The sequence below is a fragment of the Cornus florida genome, unplaced genomic scaffold (genome assembly GCF_030987335.1).
Source record: "Cornus florida cultivar Cherokee Brave unplaced genomic scaffold, ASM3098733v1 CherokeeBrave_3.0.0_Hap2_Chr01, whole genome shotgun sequence".
In the NCBI taxonomy this organism is placed as follows: Eukaryota; Viridiplantae; Streptophyta; class Magnoliopsida; order Cornales; family Cornaceae; genus Cornus; species Cornus florida.
The window spans coordinates 104,142,345-104,164,647 of record NW_026775571.1 but is presented as its reverse complement, the minus strand read 5'-3'; the positions used below and the strand labels follow the sequence as shown (position 1 = coordinate 104,164,647).

The 22,303-nt window shown below is 32.5% G+C and overlaps 3 protein-coding genes across 5 annotated transcripts; 2 read left to right on the top strand and 1 right to left on the bottom strand.

Moving 5' to 3' along the window:
- Nucleotides 1–578: 578 nt before the first annotated feature.
- Nucleotides 579–10,832, bottom strand: LOC132311139 (protein REDUCED WALL ACETYLATION 1). 3 transcript variants are annotated; one of them, XM_059808883.1, is made up of 18 exons: nt 10,487–10,832; nt 10,290–10,345; nt 8,091–8,182; nt 5,599–5,739; nt 5,446–5,502; nt 5,286–5,358; nt 4,545–4,703; nt 3,888–4,037; nt 3,509–3,764; nt 2,912–3,027; nt 2,741–2,827; nt 2,555–2,643; nt 2,305–2,367; nt 2,100–2,156; nt 1,627–1,723; nt 1,355–1,513; nt 1,156–1,235; nt 579–1,036 (listed from the first exon to the last, which is right to left on the bottom strand). In XM_059808883.1, exons 2-16 carry the CDS (start codon nt 10,320–10,322, stop codon nt 1,358–1,360), a joined length of 1,626 nt encoding a protein of 541 aa, XP_059664866.1. In that variant the 5' UTR covers nt 10,323–10,345; nt 10,487–10,832; the 3' UTR covers nt 579–1,036; nt 1,156–1,235; nt 1,355–1,357. The 3 variants fall into 3 exon arrangements, with proteins under 3 accessions (XP_059664866.1, XP_059664875.1, XP_059664883.1); XM_059808892.1 differs by having other exon boundaries at nt 5,599–5,736; XM_059808900.1 differs by lacking the exon at nt 8,091–8,182 and having other exon boundaries at nt 5,599–5,736; nt 10,464–10,831.
- Nucleotides 10,833–15,490: 4,658 nt separating this feature from the next.
- On the top strand, nt 15,491–16,522 carry LOC132279515 (uncharacterized). Its single transcript, XM_059781511.1, has 2 exons — nt 15,491–15,868; nt 15,956–16,522. The coding sequence occupies exons 1-2, from the start codon at nt 15,491–15,493 to the stop codon at nt 16,520–16,522; spliced, it is 945 nt and encodes a 314-aa protein (XP_059637494.1).
- A 443-nt stretch (nt 16,523–16,965) lies between these two features.
- LOC132279507 (protein ALP1-like) lies at nt 16,966–18,155 on the top strand. The gene is made up of 3 exons (XM_059781504.1): nt 16,966–17,698; nt 17,780–17,804; nt 17,948–18,155. Exons 1-3 carry the CDS (start codon nt 16,966–16,968, stop codon nt 18,153–18,155), a joined length of 966 nt encoding a protein of 321 aa, XP_059637487.1.
- Nucleotides 18,156–22,303: the final 4,148 nt, after the last annotated feature.

Here is a 22,303-nt window from a genome sequence, read left to right as displayed (position 1 = left end):
TATAAAATTAAGATTTTAATGCTTCAAAAAAATAGGAGAGTGTATTAATTATACTTACTTTTTCCACCAATCACATCTGCAACTGTCCAAGGATTACTGCAATTAGCAATCCTCAATTAAAAATATGAAAAAAGAGAATGGCTGAACCGTCCATATGTAATAAAGTTAAGGCAAGGATAATAATGATGAAGAACTTTGGTTTCCATCCTTGGCTCATACGAGTTCAATATGGAAGAACTTTGGTTTCCATCCTTGATTCATACGAGTTCAATATGGTCTGGATTTTTAGATTTTGCTGAAGTCCAGAATTGTAATTGACTGAGCTAATTTTTCACTGTTCCACAAGGCTACAAGAGTAGCAATATACACCAAGTCACGCAGCGAAAATGAATGTAAGAGCTAAAACGGCAAAATCTTAGTCATACAGAATGAGAACGCGAGTGTGAGCACGCATGGAGAGAGACTGGCACCATTTGCAAAACAATTGTGTGACTTAGTATATACATAAATGCCACTCTTTAATTAAAACTCGGCATGAAGGTAAAAATGTTTATTCTTCAACTCTGTGGGACCATTACTTGAGATTTATTGAACTACCAATTGCTAAAAAAGTTTAAACATAACAAAGTGCAAACTTGCAGAATTTACACACAAAACATATTGATCTCACGTATGACTACATTTTCTTCATTGTTTTTTTCCGCTAAATGTATGATTACATTTTCTCATCATTGATTAACAACGAAAGGATATTAATGAGAGAGAGAAATGATGTATCACTTTACAGTACTACAAAAAAGATCCTAATCCAGCTGCCATCTTTGTCCTCCGCCGAACTTCCCGAAGCAGATAGAACGTCATTTTGCAGCAATGGAGAGTGTGTTTCCTCACTATTGTAGGCAACACCAGCTTCCATGAAGAATTCTCAAGAAAAACCTTCCAATTCCTATTACTTTACTCTGTCTACATTCCTTTTGTATGACTAACGGGAAAATCTCTTTTTAACAATCGTTAAGAAGCCTCTGATTTGTCAGGCCTGTAAGAATAGGTCGTATAAAGTAGTGGTCGTTAACATATAAAATGAATCAGGATATATGTGTGTGTGTGTCTATGTATATATATACATATATAACTGAAACTGCAGATGCACCATACATCATTATTGGCATCCAAAATCCAATTCCTTGCCATCGTTCTACCACAGTTGATCCATTGATAGGATAGAAGTAAGAAAACTGCATATATGGGGCAATTGTCATTATAAAAGGATAACCAGGAACCACGAACTGTGTGTGTGAGTGTGCAATATACACGCAATACGCAAAAAATCCAAAAGTCGAAAACGAAGGCTTACTGGTTAGTAAGAGATCAGAACAAGAATGCATGAGATGCAATACAAACTGACTGAAATTGCAGTCCCGGCAAGAATATTGTATAGCAACCGCCTGTTGTCTCTTGTAGGTATAAAAAGTGCCTTAAGTGAGTTGGTTAGTTCAAAGAGCCTATGGGATATCTGCGGAGGCAAGCCAAAGATGGTAACATAATGCAAAAAAAAAAAAAAATTAGTGTCCTTGAGTACCTTTAGCTCTTTAAATTTCGAAGATTGAATAAAAAAGAGTTGCTCACCAAGATATAAATCGCAGTTGTGAGCATGAAGTTGAGCATAGGATATTCTGGGATAAGAGAGAGAAGCCACTTAGGCTGTCCGTTAGGTACACTTGATCTGCACAGACATGCCAAGAAGTAAAATATCAACCTTGGTTTTAAACACTAATCAGATGAAAGAAATAAAACCTTTGTTCCTCACATATTTTCACTAATAAGAATGTGATAAATGATCTTGAGCTTAACTAGTAATAAAGCAGATATTAGCATGTCAATACTTTTGGTGTAGAAGTTATTTGCATCCAAAGAGAATATATCGTGTGTCTAAAAGTTTTAAAAAAGAAATATCTAAATTTAATAAATAAATAAAAATAAACATTATACAGCTTAAATATAACATGAGCATTTCATTCACTTACCCTTCTTACTTTATTACTATACTATAATATAAATGCGGCAAAGAGTAGATGAGAAAAATGATGAACTTTGCACACCTCAGCCAGATGTGGAACTGGGAAATATAGGTCTCCAAAGTGACCTTGCCGAGCCACCTAGTAGCACAGAGTAGTTTATACTGTTAGAAATATCCTAATAAGCTTTAAAAAGAATAATAATTCTGAAAAAAAAAAAAAAAAAAAAAATTTGTTAGGTGCTTCATGGTCATATAGCTTTAACCGGACAGGTCAAAGGAAATCTTACGCAAAGAGAGTCAATGAGAAACTCCGTAATTGCTGAGTGAAATTCCGCAAGCAAATGCAAACACTGAAATTAAAGTAAAGCAAGCAAAAGGTGAGAGTACTAAATAAGAACTTTCTATGGGACAGAATGCTGCACATGCCATGTTATCAGACTCCTTGCATAAATTTTCAGAAAAAATAAAATAAAAATGATGGTTAGAAATCAAACAAAATAATAAACAAAGATTAAAATAAGAAATCTTAATGCTCACGTGATAGGTATCCATGATGTGTAGGGATGGAACTTGTTGTATGTAACCTTGTCCAGCTTGTATATAAATTCATACCACAAATACCCAACCTAAAAAGGATAAACAACATACAATTATTGATAGTCCAATCAGAAGAAACTGGCACGGATACAAGCACACTGCAATCACAGAAGATATGCAACTCACAGATGAGGAAACCAGGACAACGCACGTTTTGATTATGCGTCGCCGCCTGGTTTCAGATTCCTCCAATTTCTCCATCCACTTCTCAACCTAATATTACAAAAAAATATAAATTTTAGCAGTTGGCACAACCAATAAGCAACAAAAACAGTAAAATAACTTTCAAAAAATTACATTGGGGTGAAAATAAGCATATATCATCCCGATAATCCATATATAGCGATCAAGCCCAGATCTGAAATGCCATTCATGTAATCGAGGGAGATCTGGCTTTAAAGGATCGGTGTACCCTGCCATTGTGAATAACAATTTCTCAGGTGCTCATGCCAGCAGGTATACATGCACTTTGAAAATTTGAAAACCCAGCTCAACTTGGACATTTGCGGGATCACCCCAAGAAAATTCAATTCAATATAGTAATTATTTACAAACATTTTTAACCTCATGATATCATATAATACCTTTAAAATCATATGGACTTTATATCTTTTCAGGAATAAATTGTAGCTAAAGAAACAGAAAAATAAATAAATTAATTAGAAGGGCATTTCAAGGACACGTGCTCACCATTCATGAGATCAAAGGACCCTAGTCTACAACTTGGAACTGGCAATTGACCATCCTCAAAATATACTAAGTCAACTTATAGTTGGATCCAGAATAACCTTACAATGTGTGGAGACCCAGTTGAGCTCCAGATTAAATTTGTCAAGTTCAAGATTAGAAGCACACATAAGATACTTAGTGTAAAAAGTTAGGTCCATTACAAACCTAACAGGAATGCCAAAGGGGCCCATAAAATGTCAAACGTTCCAGGAATTTCCCAAATTGCAATAACCACAAGAAAGCAAGTGAAAATCTTTGCAGCCATCACTGATCTTATCTCATTATACTTGTTGAGAATTCCAAGGGCTCCATAAACCATAACAGTGAAAAGCGTGTGCATTGGGCAGATATAGTACAACATATAGTCGTTCTTAAGAACAATGCAACAAAATGCCACTAAAAAATTTAGCCGCCACATCATCTGCATAAAAAGGACAATAAAGATATAAAAACATCTTAAGTCATTAAAATGGAAAGAAAACTAAAAGTTGCCAGGGAATGTCTTATATGAAATAACAATATGATCCAAATTCAATGATGTTACCTGAGCAAACCTAGCAACGCTAAAATCCTTTCGAATGTAATAATAGGAAAAGTTTCCAAATCCAGTCATCCAAACATATGCAGCTATAAAAACCCGTATTGCATTGTACAACTCCGTTGCAGCAAAGTAATGATACATTAAAAAGAGGACCTGTTGACAATACAGCAGGAAACACAGCCTTATAAAAGTACTTGCAATTGCTTGTCCCACACAATGTATATAAGGGTACTTTATAAATTGAACATAGCAGCAGACATGGAAAATATCTAACATCCAACACAGAGTTGAAAATTGTAATGTATAGGCATAACTTTTGCAGGTTTCGATCTGAATCTAATGAGTGACAACAAAAATCATATGACAACACATCTCGGCTTTCCAATACATGATGACTTTATAAAAATTGCAGAGAAAAACTGATTCAAAAATACATCCTGTCAAAATAATATTATCAGAAGTCAAGAAATAACTATACTAGTCTTCCATCAGATGATGCTGAATAGTGCAACTAAAACAATATCTGCTTAAAAAAAAAAAGTATTGTAGCTCAACATGAGTCGAAGAAAATGCTACAGAGAGTGTGTACAATACATTTTTCTTTAACTAAGCTGAAGCAATAAGAAGTTAGAAATAAGGAATTTTAAAAAATATACTTGCCTGCATCCATCCTTTCCACTCCTCTGTCTGATGCCGATTAAGGTAAAGTATGGATTTTCCAGAAAATGTTGACTTGTCATGATGTTTCTTGAGAGAAGTCAATGCCGAAACTATGACAAGAAGAATGTAGAGGAATAGGAAAAGATCGCGATTGTATTTCTGTCAAAAATAATAATAATAAATAAAATTGATCAAAATCAACACAGAAATCAGGAAGATAACTGCCTTAAAAGGCTGGAGAGTGCTCTGTTATTCTATTCTATCACAATACTAATCATGGAAATAAGATATCCATTCAAAATATTAATAGATAACCTGGTCCAACTAAGGGATAACTTTTTGAATTGCATACAGACAGATAAGGCAACATTTATACATATATATATATATATATATATATATATATATATATATTTGGGCAAACATAACACAGCATATGTTGGTTACATGGAATTATGAATACCCAAACTCTATTGTTCAATTTGCATTCCATCCCCAAGCTTGTAAAAGTGCATCTCTTATTGCAAAAGTGCGATTGAAAGCAACATACAATAACTGCTTACAAATATACTACTCCAGCACATTTAACATAATCATACGCATTATTATAGTTAAATTAAAAACTTGCCAGGAACAAATAAAAAATAAATAGATAAGTCAAGAGGAGTGTTTCAGAGCAAAACCATTGCAAAATAAAGTCATAAATGTGACTGTGAAACAAAACCCAGAAAAGGAAAGCACCTTAGTAGAGTCTGCAAGTAAATCTGTGCGGTCACATATATAGAAATATACCAGAATCGCCCCAAACTCAGACCTACATAATATTTTATCAGTACATATACAAAGGAATGAAGAGCTGTCAAATATTTATTATCATCGCCAATGCAATAACACAACTCACATTGCTCTCAAAGTTGCCCGATTCTCTAGCAAAAAGGAGTCGTCCATTATTAGAAACCTTGAAATTCAAGAGGTCGAGAACATAAGAAAGACTTCTACGGAAACAATGAATATGAAACTCCACTGAAATACAGCACATCAAACAGTAAACCACCTAATTAAGTTTCCTTTAATTGATGAAGCATAGAGCCTTGTGGATGCTGATCTTGTGAGGCCTCCTTCCAGCATAGCAGCCCGATCATCTTCCCTGATTTTCATATTTTCCAATTCAGCTAGGTTACTGTCTGAATGACTGCTGCCCAGAAAGTAAGAAATTCAGTATCAGAAAGCATCCAGACATCACATTATTTTCTTATAATGCTGTATGAATAAGAAGGCATAATATTCCCAAACTCAAAAGAAAGGAAATATAAAATGACTATTACATAAGTGATTGTTTAAATGACATATGGTAATATATTTTATCCATACAGATTAGACTAATTCTAAAAACACATATAGTTTCATATGCATGTATATAATATATTTACTTTCTTATGTGAATATGCAAGTGACTGATCTCCTCTACCTCCCAAAGTGGATGATGAGGGTCCAAGTCCTAGGGGCAAATGGGCTCATGAATTTCTTGCCAATGGAAAAAAAAATCTTAGAAAACAACACTTTCAACAAAAAGAAATTAAAATGGTGAAATATTCATGGAACGAATGCTTGCAGGTAACTTCCAGTTGCACAATTTATGATAAAATTCTGGTAGGAAATTACAAATTAAATGGAAAGTATCATCCTCCGATCCATATTTAAATATATTGAAGGGTGCAACAACTTCCAATTTTAGTGGCACAATAATATCTTAGCCTTCCAATAATATCGAAGATTACGAAAGTATAACGCATGCATGAAAGTTAATAAAAAAATCAGTTGATGGCAATCAAAGTGTACATTCTCAACTTCAATCTTTAATCTGTTACTTCTTTCCTTCTGCTTCTTTTAAGATCACTTAATTTCAAATAGAAAATAAACAAAATACTGTATCTCTTGACTCATCCAAAAAACCTCTCAAAGACTTGTTTCTCCCCCATTCCACTACTATTATACATGTGCATATCATATCACTAAATATTTCTATATATTAGGTGAGGATCCACCAAGTAGAGAGAACAAAGAAAAGAAAAGGTGAGGGTCCTACTTCAGACCCTCAATTCACACAAACCACACAAAACCTTCTAAAACTGACTCCTTTTGTACAAAACTGTTTGTAACAGCATAGCCTAAGCACTTTCCACAACAATCTCAATAATCTATGCAAAACTTTCTCAACCTCGAAAGAATGGTATGAGGTCATTCAGAAAGTGTATGACCTTCATTCAGCCAATGCGACTAGAAGTAAGCTACAGGCTGGTAATTCAAGCCATCTTTCAATAATGGCCAAGGACATGATGTAGAAGGATTGAAGAAGTAACAATCTAAGGTAGCACTGGGACAGCAACCAATAGAAAGTTTCCCTCTCATAGAGAGTTGAAGAGCACAATTTAGTATAAAATTTATAAATTATCCATAAAAAGGGCTAGTACTATATTTTGGAATGAGAGAGCCTCAGATAGAACTCAAAGGCCCTCCATTCATCTTTCAGTTAGTATTGTATTTTTAGTGAGAGAGCCTCAGATCGAACTACAAATTCTATTTGAGTTATGAGGCTAATTTACCTACCATTATTGCCTAAAACATGTGGATTTGTGATCCACATAACACCTTACATAATTATGAACTGGTGTCTTCTTCTATATTTCAATTTCATACATTAAAGCTTGTAATCTAATCTTCTTCTTTTTTTCCTAATTGATACACACACATGCCTCACTGAGGCTTGAACCCCTGACCTCCCTTTGGGAAGTAAGGGCCTGATACCGGTAGGCCAATGGTCCGTTGGTGCTTGTAATCTAATCTTTAGAATAAACAAATTTTAGATGAAAGTTCACAAGTGATCCAACGCATTGTGTTCATCTATTTTCACATTGTTAACTGTTATTTGGACTAGTCAGATGCTATACTAGGTGTTTGATCCACCACAAGTTAGTCTTACTCTCTCCAGTTCAGTTGCATTCTATTTCAAATCCTTCCCCTTATATGAAAGCCAATGTTTCCAAACTCCCACCATGTTTATTAAAAAAAAATAAAAATAAAAAAATGGATACTCAAATTGAATTGCATATATTAACACAAAGTAATGAAATAAAAACAGCACTTCCATAAGTTCATGTGTCAAACCTGATATTCTATAATTAAATAAACCACCTAATGCACATGCAAGTGAATTTTGAATTAACTTGCTGCAGATGAGTTCATCTTTTTGCATTATGAGGATAAGTGAGAGGTTTTGTGTTTGAGTTTTTTGTTATAAAATTCTTACTATCGAGAGGAATTCGGGAAAAATGATAGGAGGAAAAACAACAAAGAAAAAGAAAGAAGGGTAGAGGAAGAAAGAGAGAGATACAGTATATATATATATGTATAAACATTTCTATATATATAATATAATATATATATATATATAGAGAGAGAGAGAGAGAGGTCACAAGTTACCACCAAAGATTAAAAACAGCCTAACCAATCAGTCCATAGTTCTCGTTGTTGAAAAATGAAACTTACACTTTAGATGGAGATGGAGGCTTCTTATATTCTAACAACTCCGAATATATCCATGCAATGAAAATAGGGATAAATCCAAGCAAGAAAGACACCTGAGACATAATAAGAAAAGCCTTTATTTAATATGCCAGGCGAAATTATTTGGAAGAGAAACAGTACAGAGAAACTCGAAGGAAAAATATTTTAAAAAAAAAAACATGAAACAGAACATGCAGCTAAATTGATTGTCATTGGGCCCAAAATAACAGCTAAAGGCATAAACATATCTGTTTCCTCATATATATTAGTTAAAAGCTAATCCCAATATAACAATGCATTATAATGAGCAAATAGAACTCAAATGCATCGTTACTTGTCCAAAAAAAAACTCAAATGTGCCTTTCCCCCCGTTAAAGTATCGGACATCATGATAGAAACTCAACCATTAAATCTAATGTAAGTTAGGACTTAAGAACACTTGTCTTTTTCTTTTCTTTTTTCAATTAAAAGTGCATGAAGAAATGTTTATACTTTATAATACTTCCCTCATCCCATGGTTTCAATGGGAGATACTGTTACAGGATTAAAATTCATGCAACCATTTCCCAGGTGCAAGGACTGACAAAAATAGGGTGGCCAAACAAATCCATCACTGTCGGTGTTATGTTTGCATTATCAAATGTCACTAACTTGTACCAAATTCCATAAAGAGTTCTTTCCAGCACAAACAAAATTCTTCAATTAGAACGTATCTATCTGGAAGAATTGCAGACTGAATATTAAATTACTCCACACAACAGGGTTAGGATCTGAGCTAAGGAGTGAATAATGTATAGCTATAAGCTAAATTTTTAGGTATCTGAATGATGATTCCATTATTGGCTAAGATCAAATATTGTTCCTTGATTCAAACATTTATGTATTTTCTTGATATCTTATGCCTGTGCATGAAATATTAGTAGATAGTAAAATTAGTGGATTATTATATCTAGAAACAACTTTTCCTGCTGAGATGTTGTAATCAGTACCTTAGTTGAAAACGTTTTACCATCTATCACACACACACACACACACAAAAGAAGAAAACAAAAAGAAAGGAAAAAAGAATTAAATTTATGTTTAGGCCAATGTTAGGCATCAGCTACTGTTTTGGTCTTGAAATTATAAAATAATGGAAACAGCAACCCTAGTTGCCATCTTTATATCTGGTTTACTTGTAAGTTTTACTGGTTACGCTTTATATACCGCTTTTGGGCAACCTTCCCAACAACTAAGAGATCCATTCAAGGAACATGGGGAATAGTTGAAGTAATGAGCCTCCCAATATTGGGAGGCCCATTACTTTAATTGAGATAATGAAAAATCATTTCTTCTTTTTAGTTGGAACTTTAGGTGGTTCTCGAAAAAAGATGGCAAAAAATTATCCCTAGAGTCGAGACTAAGAGGAATGTATAAACCAATACTTCCATAGATTTGATCGTCGACCTCATGGTTTACAATTATAGCTTCCATACGTGTTTCTTTTCATTTTTTGGATCATCTACCGGATAAAGAAAAAGCAAGAGTCAAAGATACTCCGTTATCCATCACCCTCGCGCAATGTGTTAAAGTGAAAATTTTCATGAAAGGGCTCGTATAAACAGTATAATATATTTAGAAAATTGGCACTATAACAAATGGATTCAATTCTCTAAGTTACACATATAATTAACTTATTTGTCATAAGACTTTGACAGAAAGCTAGAGCAATCACCTTGTTTTACTCACTCAAACAAGTTGAGTTGACTACACCCTGCGTATGTGATGATATTTACTCAAGAATATAAATAACAAAGTGAACTAGTAAATTGGATTTCTTTTTTGCATTTCTGAACTTCAAGCAGCAACGAATACATAACTTCAGGAGAGAATACTTCAAATGTTCAAATGCATATATACTTACACACGCACATAATGCGTGAGAATACAAGAAGTTCTTCTACTGTTACCATTCTTCCCCATCAAAATCATAAAAGAAGAAAATGCAATCATCACCAAATCAATCCCGATTTCAATAATTACAAACTAGAAATTAGCCTAATTTTTAGGGCCAATTACTATTATAGTATTATGAACACAGCCAGATCAATTGGTGACCAAACAAGTGATTCTCTCAGCATTGAATCAAAATGATCAGAGAAACCTAATCACACACACAGTGATTGTGAAAAACAACGATACCTGTCCTGGTGTTATAGGTCCAGAAACCACCATATTGTTGCGAAATTGATTCTAAACTGCAAAATGTCGAACAGTGACAACGCGAATCAGTGAACAATAAACAGATAATACATTTGGAATTGAAGAGAGAGAGAGACTGGAAATGAAGAGTTATTGCGTCGATCAAGAAAGAACCTGAATGTAGATCAAGAAAGAACCTGAATGTATAGTGGTGTCTGTATTTGTGTCTCTCTCTAGGACATCGTCGTCATAAATACAAAAGACGAAACCCTAGCATGATCGAAGAAGAAGAGATCTGAAGCAACAGATGTGAGTGGACGTCATCGTTTGCTACTTTGCTTCAAGAATTGAGAAAATATCGGAAGAGAAGTCCCTTTCACTCCCTCTCTATATCTTTCTATCTCTGCAATGCGCTATGCTACTCTCTCTCTCTCTGCTTTTCCTAAACCGACCGTTGATGGTTGTTGTGGTATGGTTTCAGTTGCTGTATTGTTTTCGCCAGAGCGACAAAATGGAGTGTACAGAGAGAAAAGGGCGGACGTGGATCCCAACTGTTGAGTTATTTTTAAAAGATTGTATTATTTTTGGTAAATAAAATTGTCGGTCTCAAATGTTTTTATTTTTATTTTTTAACATATCTCTCAAATGAGTTGATGTGAACACAAGTTTGGACAATGAAAAAAAAAAAAAAAAAAGCATAAAAAATTGACAATAATTGTGAAATTGCGGTGATGGAGAGTGATTGGGTATAAATGAGTGGATATGTACTACTACTCAGTTTGAGTTTTTAAGTAAATAGGCAAACCTCCACCGGTTACAATTGGTATCAGAATCAAACCCAGTCCTTGATCCAATGTCATGACAAGCGTTAGGCCCAGAAAGCGTCCAAGGGAGCACCCCGAGCAGGGGCGGAGCCAGGATCTTGAGGTTGGGGGTGCCAAAATTATAAACAACATTACCTAGCTAGAACTTTTGAAATATATATATATATATATTACGTAGGCAAAAATATTTTACTATTTATTATATTCATACAAAAATATATCTATCTAAACTTAAAAAACACACTAGTTATTTAAATAAATTTTTTATCAAACTTTCTGAACAAACACAAATAAGATTTATGCCAAAATTATAAATATAAAAAAATTAATTAAATAACTTTCTTTATTTACCGAAAAGAAAAAAAAACAAAAATAATTTTAAAAAAAAAATTGAAAATTTAACAAAACAATAACAATGATAAAAAAAAACACAAACAAATTAATAAAATAAGAATTTAGATTCTTAAATCATCCATTTTTGTTGATATTCAAAATTTCAAATGAAATTTTTGTTCTAAATTTTATAAAAATTAATTTCTTATAGAATCTTTATAAAAGCATTCCAATATAAACAAAATAAAATAAAATAAATAAATAAATAAATAAAAAAGTGATGGAACGAATCATGTATGAGATGAAATTTTAGGATAATAAGGTTATGGAAAAAATCATGCTTGAGTTGGAAGGATTTTAAAATAGTCACATTATGGAAAGAATGGTGTTTGAGTTGAAATTTTAAGATAGTCACATTAAATTTTTATCAGATTTTATAATCGTCAATAAAATCACTTTCTTTTAGATTATATATAAACTATTTTTTGTTAAATGCTAATTAAAGAAAGAAAAAAGAAAATTATTAGGGGGGCCAAGTATAGATTTTATACCATATATGCTATACTATTTTATTAAGGGAAAATTAAATTACGTATAAGTGGTCTTAGCATAGGTATATTACCATTACATGAACATAGTTTGCATATTTACGAGAACATGAACTAAAAGTCAAGGCACTTTATTTGACCCCTTTAGTAAGTTAAAATTATATTTTCACCCCTAGAAGTTTACTTTATGCACAATTTACCCAAATAACAACTTGTTTAAGTCTTAGGGCCCGTTTGGTAGCTGTTTTGTTTTGGTGTTTCTGTTGCAAAGCTTCATTTCAGGCCCAAAAACATGTTTGGTAGCTATTGTTTTGATTTAAACAGTGCTAAAATATTTTCAAAATTTAGGCCCAAAAGTGAAACACCAAAATGGTGTTTTTTGTTGTTTCAATACTGTTGGCCCAACAAAACCACTGTAGCGGAGGAAGTAAGTTACAATGAAAATTGTAGGGGAGGAAGTAAAAGTTTGCAACATTTGGCCCGACTACAATCTCTCTCCTTTGAAACCCTAGACGGCGATTTGGGAGGCGATGAAAACACGATATTGACTGTAAGAGCAGTAGCCCGAGATCTACCTCTGCAAGGCAAGGTATGCGTTCTTTCCCATTTTTTTCTTCAATACTCTTGCCGATAACGATTATTAGATATATATATATATAGAGAGAGAGAGAGAGAAAGAAGGGCTTCGATCTAGATAGAAAAACAGATATATAGATATATATAGAGAGAGATTTGAAATGGCGGAGAAACCCCAACCAGCCCGCTTCTTGTACTGCGGGATGTGCTGTTTACCTGTAGAGTACTGTGAGTTTGGACCAGATTTTGAATGTACCCGACCTTTACCCTGATCTTCCCAAAGGTCATCCACAACCTCCTAAACCCTAATCGTAAATCTGACACAATTATTCATATGTATACATATATATATATATATATATATATATATATATATATATATATATATATATATCTTGATATATAAAATAATTTGTATACTTTGTTTTTCTATTCATGTTTTAGAGGCAAATTCAAAGGAAGCTGATAAAGTCTCAGACCAACTCAAGTCTACTTCAATCTCTGAGGGCAAAGCCGCTTCTGGTAATTTAATTTCTAAGTGTTGAACTTTTTCTTATATATGAATATGAATTCGTATGTTATGTACTGTCTTTAATCTTGAATACCTTATATAAGCATATGCAACAAATGTTTTAAATCATTAAAATGCCAGTCAAGAGTGTTAGGTTCAATATATTAATCAAACCACAGTAAATCTAGGAGCAAGATTAAGAGGCATCTAAGGATAATTTGTTCCCTATTTTAGCATAAATACTGGTTAGCTCATGTCACTCGTATCTACTTGTTATAGAAGCTAACTTCCACCCCCCCCCACCATATTTTAATCATGGATTCAAATCGAATCATGATGATACTTTACTGGTACTAATTGAAAACGGGAACAAAACATTAATCAACTCTAAGTGTTTATGAATACAAGGTTGTAAACATGACTGTGATCTTGTCTGGTTTTATTGTCCTACCTTTTCAATTCTGAATCCTGAATATCTTTTCTGTTGAGAGGGGAATTATTATGTAATTTCAGTCAAGTGATCTGATGGAAAGGAGAATAAATAAAACCAATGGTATTGAATATATATCCTTTCGAAAATCCTTTTAACTGCCAAAGTGAAACAGGTTTTCTAGATGAGGGGAGGAGTACCAAAGCAAACTTTGAAACTATATAAACTGAGGAAGGAGTAAAAGGCAAGACGATGGATATTAATTGTGGGGAATAGAAATTAGTCCAGTTAGCATCCACATTAGTTGATTCAGATCGTGCTCTGTAATGGACAAGAGCAAATGTTAAATATTATATGTACGACAATGGATATACCAAGAGACTTAGGAATCTATTGTTGGGTTAACTTAAGGTTTCTCACATGTTGACCCTGAAGCAAATTAATTGGAAATTGGCGTTTCATTTAGGTGTTTGACATGCAAGTATTGTGTCTCTAACGTGGCTATAAAGTAGTTAAAATATGAATTTCCTTGTCATTTTCCCCTACGCATGTCACCGGAGATTATTACTGCAATTCTTTCTTTAGTGGCTATTTGTAGTTAGGCTCTCAAAGTCATTCTCTTTTATTTTTTTTGTCACTATGATTATGCCTAATTCATGTTTATGATAAGCAGTAGCATGTTGAAACATTAAACATAATCAATGCATTATAGATATATATTTAAATATTTAGTTACATTTTTATCATTCTTTTTAACTGGAATAATAATTGTTTTTACCTCTTCCACCCTTCCTTCTTGCAGCTGCTTTACTGAACTGGAGTTTGATATCTCTTGTTGAGTTGGTAGCTTTTCTTCTCATTAGATTCACAGCACCAAAAAGAGGTAAGCTTCTTATGCACACCCACCTTTTCTGGTTCAGTCTTTATCATTATGTCATTTCCCATACTTTTAAATATACATGCATAAGTTCAGAAGAATATCTGTATCTTTTACTCTTATTGAATTTATGATTTCTAGAATAAGAAAACACAATTATTAGTGAAATTTTGTGAGTAAGAGTGCTTCCCTTCTTCTCTCACGTATGTGTATATATATACAATTGCTATTAGAATGAAATGACCATATTTCCCTTTAGTAAAATACCTAATATTGTAATATTTATCACCAATTTCTCCTTTCTCTTCTTGTTTTTTATTTTTTATATTTTGATTCAATATTCTTTATTAAATGTGTGAACTTCTCGTAGGGCTTTCCAGCACTTATGCCATATTAACTATATGTATGTTTCCTAGGAACTAAGTAAAACCTAAAATCATAAGCTCTATCTAGCAAATGTATAAAAGGTGTCTTGTTCCTTAGAAACATCCAATTGATTCCCATGCAATGAAGGAAAAGAGTTTGAACAGACTTGTACTCCCTAACCTTTACATACAAATTTTAACATGTACAAATGATTATATTGTGGGTAATAGTGTCTGTGGTAGAATAACAGACTTGTTTTTGACTTGGACAAAGTTATTTTTCTTCTTTTAGAAAGAGGTTCTTTGAAATGTCAATTTCATTCTTTTGTTTGACCTATATTTCATAAAATGGTTGAATGCAACACACATAATTTATATAATTCCCTGTAGTTTGGAAAAACATATTATTTTGGGAAATACCAATCTCCAAAGAAAGCAGAGGCCTCTGTGGTTTAACCTATCAATTGATCATTCTTTAATACTACTTGTTTGTTTACCACAGTGACATACATGACAAACCTGTCTCAAATGTCAAAGTACTAACATTTTAGGGCGAATTTCACATACACCCCTAAGTTTGGATTACAATATCATTGAAACTCCTTTGAGTTTAGACAAATCTCACCCAAAATTATTAGTGAAATTTTGTGAGTAAGAGTGCTTCCTTTCTCCTCTCACGTATGTGTACTATTATTTTTTTTTTGTTATTAATTATTGTGTTGTTATTAATATATTAGATGGATATAAATATTGAGAATGTGGAACAATGCGGTGATTCTCTCACAATTGAAGAAGTGGCTGAAGTTACGAACAATGGAAAATTGTTATGGGATGAGTCACTCATTGAAAAATTCGTGAATATTATGGTGGAAGAAGTTAAGGTTAACAATCGTAGTGGCACAACATTTAGTAAAAGTGGTTGGAGTAATTTAGTCAAACAAATGAATGTTCACACGGGGAGAAAATTTGGTTTAACCCAACTTCAGAATAAGTTTAATGGTTTGAGGAAAATTTATACTGAGTTTAAGAAATTATTATCGGAGACTGGCGTGGGATATAACCATGAGACAGGCATGGTTATAGTTGAGGAAGAGAGATGGGACAGGTTGTGCAAGGTTAGTAATTTAATTATTAGTCATAAATAAATAATAAAATCTTGTATATTATTGGTTATGTGGTTAATATTGTAACAAAATTTGTAGGTTGTTACGAATGCAAATAAGTATAAAAAGTATGAATGTAATCATTTTGACAAGATGTCGACTATATTTGGGGACACATATGCAAGAGGGATGCATGCCAACCCATCCACTACAGCACCACCCACAATCATTTTGCCCACTCCCAATGATGATGATGATGAGGAAGAGGGTTGTGAGGTCAGTCCCCCACCTTTACGTAAAGGTAAGAAAGCCAAAAGAGATGCTTTATCTCCTGGTATAGCTGCACTCTTGTCAAACATGAATGAGAATTCTGAGAGGAGAGCTGAGAGAATGGAAACTGCAATAGAGAAAGCAGCTAAAGTATCTTCTACTTCTACTCGTGTATCTTCATGTGAGAAAGGAGATGATGAAGTTCTCTCTCCCTCAAAAAAGGATAGAGATTATGAAATGTTTGACGCCTCCATGATCCTTTTACAAAAAATACCTGGAATTGAGATGGCCCAATTCGCTAAGGTATCGAAGTTATTACATGATTCTGAGAAGTGGCAGAAATTTTTTCTTTCGGCACCTGAGGATATAAGAATTGGTTGGGCACTGAATGTTTGAGTTTTTCTTTATGGATGATTGTGTTTTGTGTCATCGTTTAACTTATTACTATCTCACATTTGGATGACTGTAATAACTTAAATACTTTTATTATCTCACATTTGGATGACTGTAACAACTTAAATATTTTTATTATCTCACATCTGGATAACTGTAATAACTTAAATACTTTTATTGTCTCACATTTGGATTACTGTAATAACTTAAATATTTTTATTATCTCACATCTGGATTGCTGTAATAACTTAAATACTTTTATTATCTCACATTTGGATGGCGATAATAACTTAAATACTTCTATTTCTTGGATGCCTGTTAGTACTCAAATACTTTAATACCATTATTTAAATGTTTGTTTTATTATTTAAATGTTTTGTTTATTATTTAATTGATTTGCTTATTAACTTAAATGCTTTACTTGTATTAAATCTTTAAATAGGGCAATGGATGTGTGGAACAATATAAGAAGAATAATTCAATTATCTGACGATGAGGAGGATAATGAGAGTGTCTTAATATTTGCTGCTCTTTTAGAAGAGCAGAACTTCTATCAAAAGAGGCGTTGTAGGGATTCCATTTTACAAGGGGAAACATATGTTATGGAGATTTTAAACGGCCATAAAGAAAGATGTTATGAAAATTTTAGGATGTACCCTGAAGTTTTTAGAATATTGTGTAGTACCCTGAAAGGTATAGGGCTGAAGGATTCTAAATTTTTAACTGTTTATGAACAAGTGGCAATCTTTTTGCTCACTTTATCTCATAATCAAAGGAATCGTGTTGTAGCAGAGAGATTTCAACACTCCACTGAAACCATTTCTAGACACTTTCATGCTGTGTTGCTTGCAGTATGTCAGTTGGGCACCCATATCATTACCCCTCCTAATTTTTCTGTGATTCCGAATAAGATTAGAGAGTCTTCTAGGTTTTACCCTTACTTCAGGCATTGTGTGGGAGCTATAGATGGAACCCACATTCCTGCAACTCTGCCAGCAAGTACACAACTTCCATTTCGTGGTAGAAAGGGTTATACCACACAAAATGTAATGGCTGTATGTGACTTTGACATGAGGTTCACATATGTGCTAGCTGGGTGGGAAGGCTCAGCTAATGATTCGAGAATCCTAAATGAGTGTACTGAAAATGAGGCAATAAACTTTCCAGCTCCACCAGCAGGTAATATTTTTTTATAAATTCACTTAATATATGGTTAGTTTATCATACTGTATATATCTTTATGTATTCTAAACATGGCAGGTAAGTATTATTTGGTGGACTCAGGGTATGCCAATAAGCCTGGTTATTTGGCCCCATTTCGAGGTCATACTTACCACTTTCAGGAATACCGTAGGACTAGACAACCTCGTGGGAAGTGTTCAATCATAGGCATTCATCTTTGAGAAATATAATTGAGCGATGCTTTAGGTTATTGAAGATGAGATTCGTTATTTTGAGGGCAATGCCTCCTTATAAGTTTTCAACACAAGTATTGATTGTAATGCCTTGTCGCACATTACATGATTTTATCAAAAATCAGCATCAGCCTGATGACATATTTGATGGTAATGATCCTCCTCAAAGTGATGGTGAAGATGATGAGATTGTTGAGCATGTGCCTTCGGCTCAGCTTTGAGAAATGGATCAATTGCGTAATACTATTGCTGATCAGATTTGGAATTCTCTTCAGCACTCTTGATCCTTCTGAAGGTGATGGTATATTTTTTCTTTTATATGTAATATATTTGTTGCTATTGTGAGCTTGCAATATATATATGTAATATAAATATTTTTTGCAGATATATAATTCAACTTAAATGCTATTATTGCAGATATGAAGTGTGTTGATGCTCTCTTGAAGGCCACATGTGCTGTTATGAAGATGATGTGTCGCTGCCATTGTTATCCACTTTATGAACTTCTTATTAATTTTTAGTGACAACTACGTATTGTTAATGCTTTGTTCCAAACATTTTATGTACAACTTAAACGTGTTTAATTTGTTGGTTGAATATTTCAGGACTTGTAAATGTTATACACTCTATTTCAATTATGCTTTCAATTGAGTTTGTTTTTCTTTTAATATTGTGTTGGACTATACAGGTATCAGGATAATAAAATTGAAGCAGGTTATTGCAAAGAACTTATAAATAGGTTATTGCAAATTTTTTTTACAAATGTTGACTCTCATGTAGTATAATAAAATGTGACTAGAGATTATTTATTTTTAATATTGAGTTGGACTATACAGGTATAATGATAATAAAATTGAAGCGGGTTATTGCAAAGAGCTTGTAAATAGGTTATTGCAAATTTTTTTACAAATGTTGACTCTCATGTAGTATAGTAAAATGTGACTAGAGATTATTTATTTTTAATATTGAATTGGACTATACAGGTATAATGATAATAAATTTGAAGTAGGTTATTGCAAATAACTTGTAAACATGTTATTGCAAAAATTAATATATATATAATTTGGTGGGGGTTTACATTTTTTTACAAAAGAGAAGGCAAGAATCTGTATTTTGGAGTTAAATTCCCACCAGTGCAGACTTACAAGAGTCGAAAATTATTATCAGAGCTGTGTAGTATTTTTTTTTCTTCTTTCGCTAATGCGAAAAATGAGCAAAATGAATGAAATACAAACCTATGGACAATCATCACCAAAGGAACAAACTATACCAAGAAATTTCAAATAACTTGAAGTGTAGTTTCAGATCAAGATAACATGCAAAATGGTTGAAATTATTGGTTCAATTATTAGAACTAACATTCTACATTTTCGCTAAAGCAGTTGCTTCTGTAATTACACTTTGGTTATATATATATATATATATATATATATATATATATATATATATGTTTGTGTGTTCAAATTTCAATAAATTTATTAAAAATATATAGACTATTTATATAGAAATAAATTTAAAATTTATAAAAATAAATTAAAAACAATGATAACCAAACATATTTTTTATTTCTGTTTTATTTTGTTTACAACAGTTGGAGTTACCAAACATGTTTTGTTTTTAAAATTCTTGAAACGCATGACTTACCAAACGTGTTTTGCATATTTTTGTTTCCGACATTTCTACAGCAAAACATCGTTCCCAAACGTGCTTCCGATTTTTGCCAAAACACTCTAATAGTAAAAACGTTATTTCTGTTTTAGCCAAAAACAAAACGCCTAAAGTAAAACGCATGCCAAACGGGCCCTTAGAATTTTGTCAAATCGCACTTAGAAACTGCTACATAACACTAGAATTAGGAGACACAGCGCGTAATCTACAAAGAAGAATCAAAGAACTCAGATCTAAAATTATAAGAATACAAAATATTTTAGAAGCTAGACGACAAATATTTTAGTTTATGAATAGACTCGATTTTAATAACTTATATACTTTTATATTAAAGAACAAGTAGTACAGAATTCTAGTCTAAATAATTTAGATAACAAGATAATATTAGTCGCAATTAAAGATATTGTTGAAAATCAAAAAATAATACTATTTAAAATCCCTTAAAACCGATATCCAAAGGTTATTACAATAGTTTTATGAGCACTAGTAGTCCTGATTATTTAACTGCGTTAGCTGAACTTTACAAAATTGATAAAGAACCCATAAAATTTACAAGTTTTAAAGCAGACGTACAATCAACCAATATACATATTAGACAAAATAACTTTTTAATCCAGTTATTACTCCAGTTATCTGATAAAGTTAATAAACTTGAAGAGAAATTAGAAGTGATACAAGAAAGTATTTCCAGAGAATCTTCTAAAGAATTATCCGAATTATCAGAAAAAATAAAGAAAATTAAGTTGTCGACCAATAATCAGTCCTTCCCTGCAACAACCAAGCGTGTAAATTTACTACAACCTTAACCTCATAAGCGAATACCACAATGGCCATTATCCTTAGAAAAGCCAAAGAAATAATGAGAGTAGAAGATTTATATGATAATGAATATGATGCTAAAAAATATATAAAATAAGGAATGAAGAAGGTAAAAAATAATGTTAATCTTTATTCCAATAATTTATTAGACTTCCAGAACAAGATATATAATCATTTTAGCCAACGAAAAATAGACCTTGTAACACCCGAAGCATGTCAAGAATTAAATGATAATAATTTAGACCTCATGCATTTAGGCGTCATAATGATAGGACTAGTAGGATTAAACATAACAGAAATGGGAACTAGAGCACTTGCTTATAGTTACGATGACAAACGGAATAAACATCAATAAGCACAAATAGCCAGTGCCGAAATAGATTTAGCTGACAATGCAGCAATAGTAGGATGTATTCCCAATTACACGATGAATATTAGAGAATTCAGTAAACATATTAAGATAGCTATATCTACAAAATGATACAATATGACAGGACAATTTAAAAATCTATTAGTTAATACTTTATTTATGGGAAAAACAGTTATCAGTATAACTTAAAATTTAAAGCCCAATTTAGTGAAATAGTTAAACCATTTAGTAGCAAATATGTCCAGATGATAGAAACTAGAAAAGTAAGTAGTATTACCCATGAAAGAACAGAATGAAAATTACCTAAACTTACTACTACACCTAAAAAGATTCCCAAAAATAATATGATATATGTTTCAAATAGCGGAGAAGCTAGCATAAGGTTTAGTAATTATAAAAGACAAGATAATTTAGTAGATGATACCCATGAAGATTTTTTAACTACACTGATAGAAATAGATTCTCCTGAAGAGATAAATGTCCTTTATGATAGATTAGAAGATGAAATTCTAGATTAAATAATGTACGATTTTGATAATTTAGAGTTAGAAACGTTGCAAGACAAGTATCCAGAACCTAAATACAAACTTATAGAAAGTATTTACTTAGGACAAGGAAATAATGATGACATTAAGAAGAATATTCTAAGCGTAGGATTTGAATCATTCTATACAGCATCAGAGTTAAACACAGTAAAAGAAGAGTAAAATGTAACAGAACATAGAGAAGGAAAAACACTAAAAGGATCAGACTTTCAGTCAATTGACCAAGAAATGACTGATCAAAGAAAGACTAGTGCCTTAGGAAGTAATACCATAAACGACGACTATACTACTGGACAAAGATTAAATCCCTCACATAAAACTTATGTAGAAAATAGAAATATACCAGATATGTATACATGGACACAATATCGTAGAAATTATGAGAATATACCAGCGCAATAAGCAGGTACAATCTTAGACATAGCAAGGCACGATCCCCAAGACTGGGCAAAAGTAATCAAAAATTGGGAACAAGATTGTATTAAGCAATCTATTTTGACCAATTTTGACAATAGAACTCAAGCCCTAACCTATTGTGAGACCTTATTAAGAGGAACCATCCATGACTGGTGGCAGTCTTATAAAGTAACTTATCCCAATGATTATGCCCTTTTACGAGATAATTTTACAATTCAAGGCTTTACCAGCCTAATTAAAAAGGTATTAGTTGGCGAAGATAGATTATTAGATGACACCTTAATAAAACAAAATGAAACTTTACGTAATTTAAAATTATTGCAGATTTGTGATTTTAGATACATAAAAGACTACACTGTGATACCCCTCGGATTTGAGACACAGGTTGATCAGGCCCAGGCCCAAACCCGAGGGATATCAAACAATTAATATGTTATAACGAACACAGAATACAAAATTGAATTTAAGAAATAAAGTTTAATAGTTGACGGAAACTAAATTAAATCCTTTAACAATAAAATACTTAAATTCGGTAATCCAAAACCTCCAT

What these genes read in the sequence shown, in the direction of transcription:
- LOC132311139 (XM_059808883.1), bottom strand. Translation starts at nt 10,322, where the DNA reads ATGGTGGTTTCTGGACCTATAACACCAGGACAG. An exon ending in ATTAAAGGAAACTTAATTAG is followed by an intron (nt 5,503 to 5,598) that starts GTGGTTTACTGT and finishes TTGAATTTCAAG; the next exon opens with GTTTCTAATAATGGACGACT. An exon ending in GCGTTGCTAGGTTTGCTCAG is followed by an intron (nt 3,765 to 3,887) that starts GTAACATCATTG and finishes CTTTTTATGCAG; the next exon opens with ATGATGTGGCGGCTAAATTT.
- LOC132279515 (XM_059781511.1), top strand. Translation starts at nt 15,491, where the DNA reads ATGGATATAAATATTGAGAATGTGGAACAATGCGGTGATTCTCTCACA. An exon ending in GATGGGACAGGTTGTGCAAG is followed by an intron (nt 15,869 to 15,955) that starts GTTAGTAATTTA and finishes CAAAATTTGTAG; the next exon opens with GTTGTTACGAATGCAAATAA.
- LOC132279507 (XM_059781504.1), top strand. Translation starts at nt 16,966, where the DNA reads ATGGATGTGTGGAACAATATAAGAAGAATAATTCAATTATCTGACGAT. An exon ending in CTTTCCAGCTCCACCAGCAG is followed by an intron (nt 17,699 to 17,779) that starts GTAATATTTTTT and finishes TAAACATGGCAG; the next exon opens with GTAAGTATTATTTGGTGGAC. An exon ending in TATTATTTGGTGGACTCAGG is followed by an intron (nt 17,805 to 17,947) that starts GTATGCCAATAA and finishes GCGATGCTTTAG; the next exon opens with GTTATTGAAGATGAGATTCG.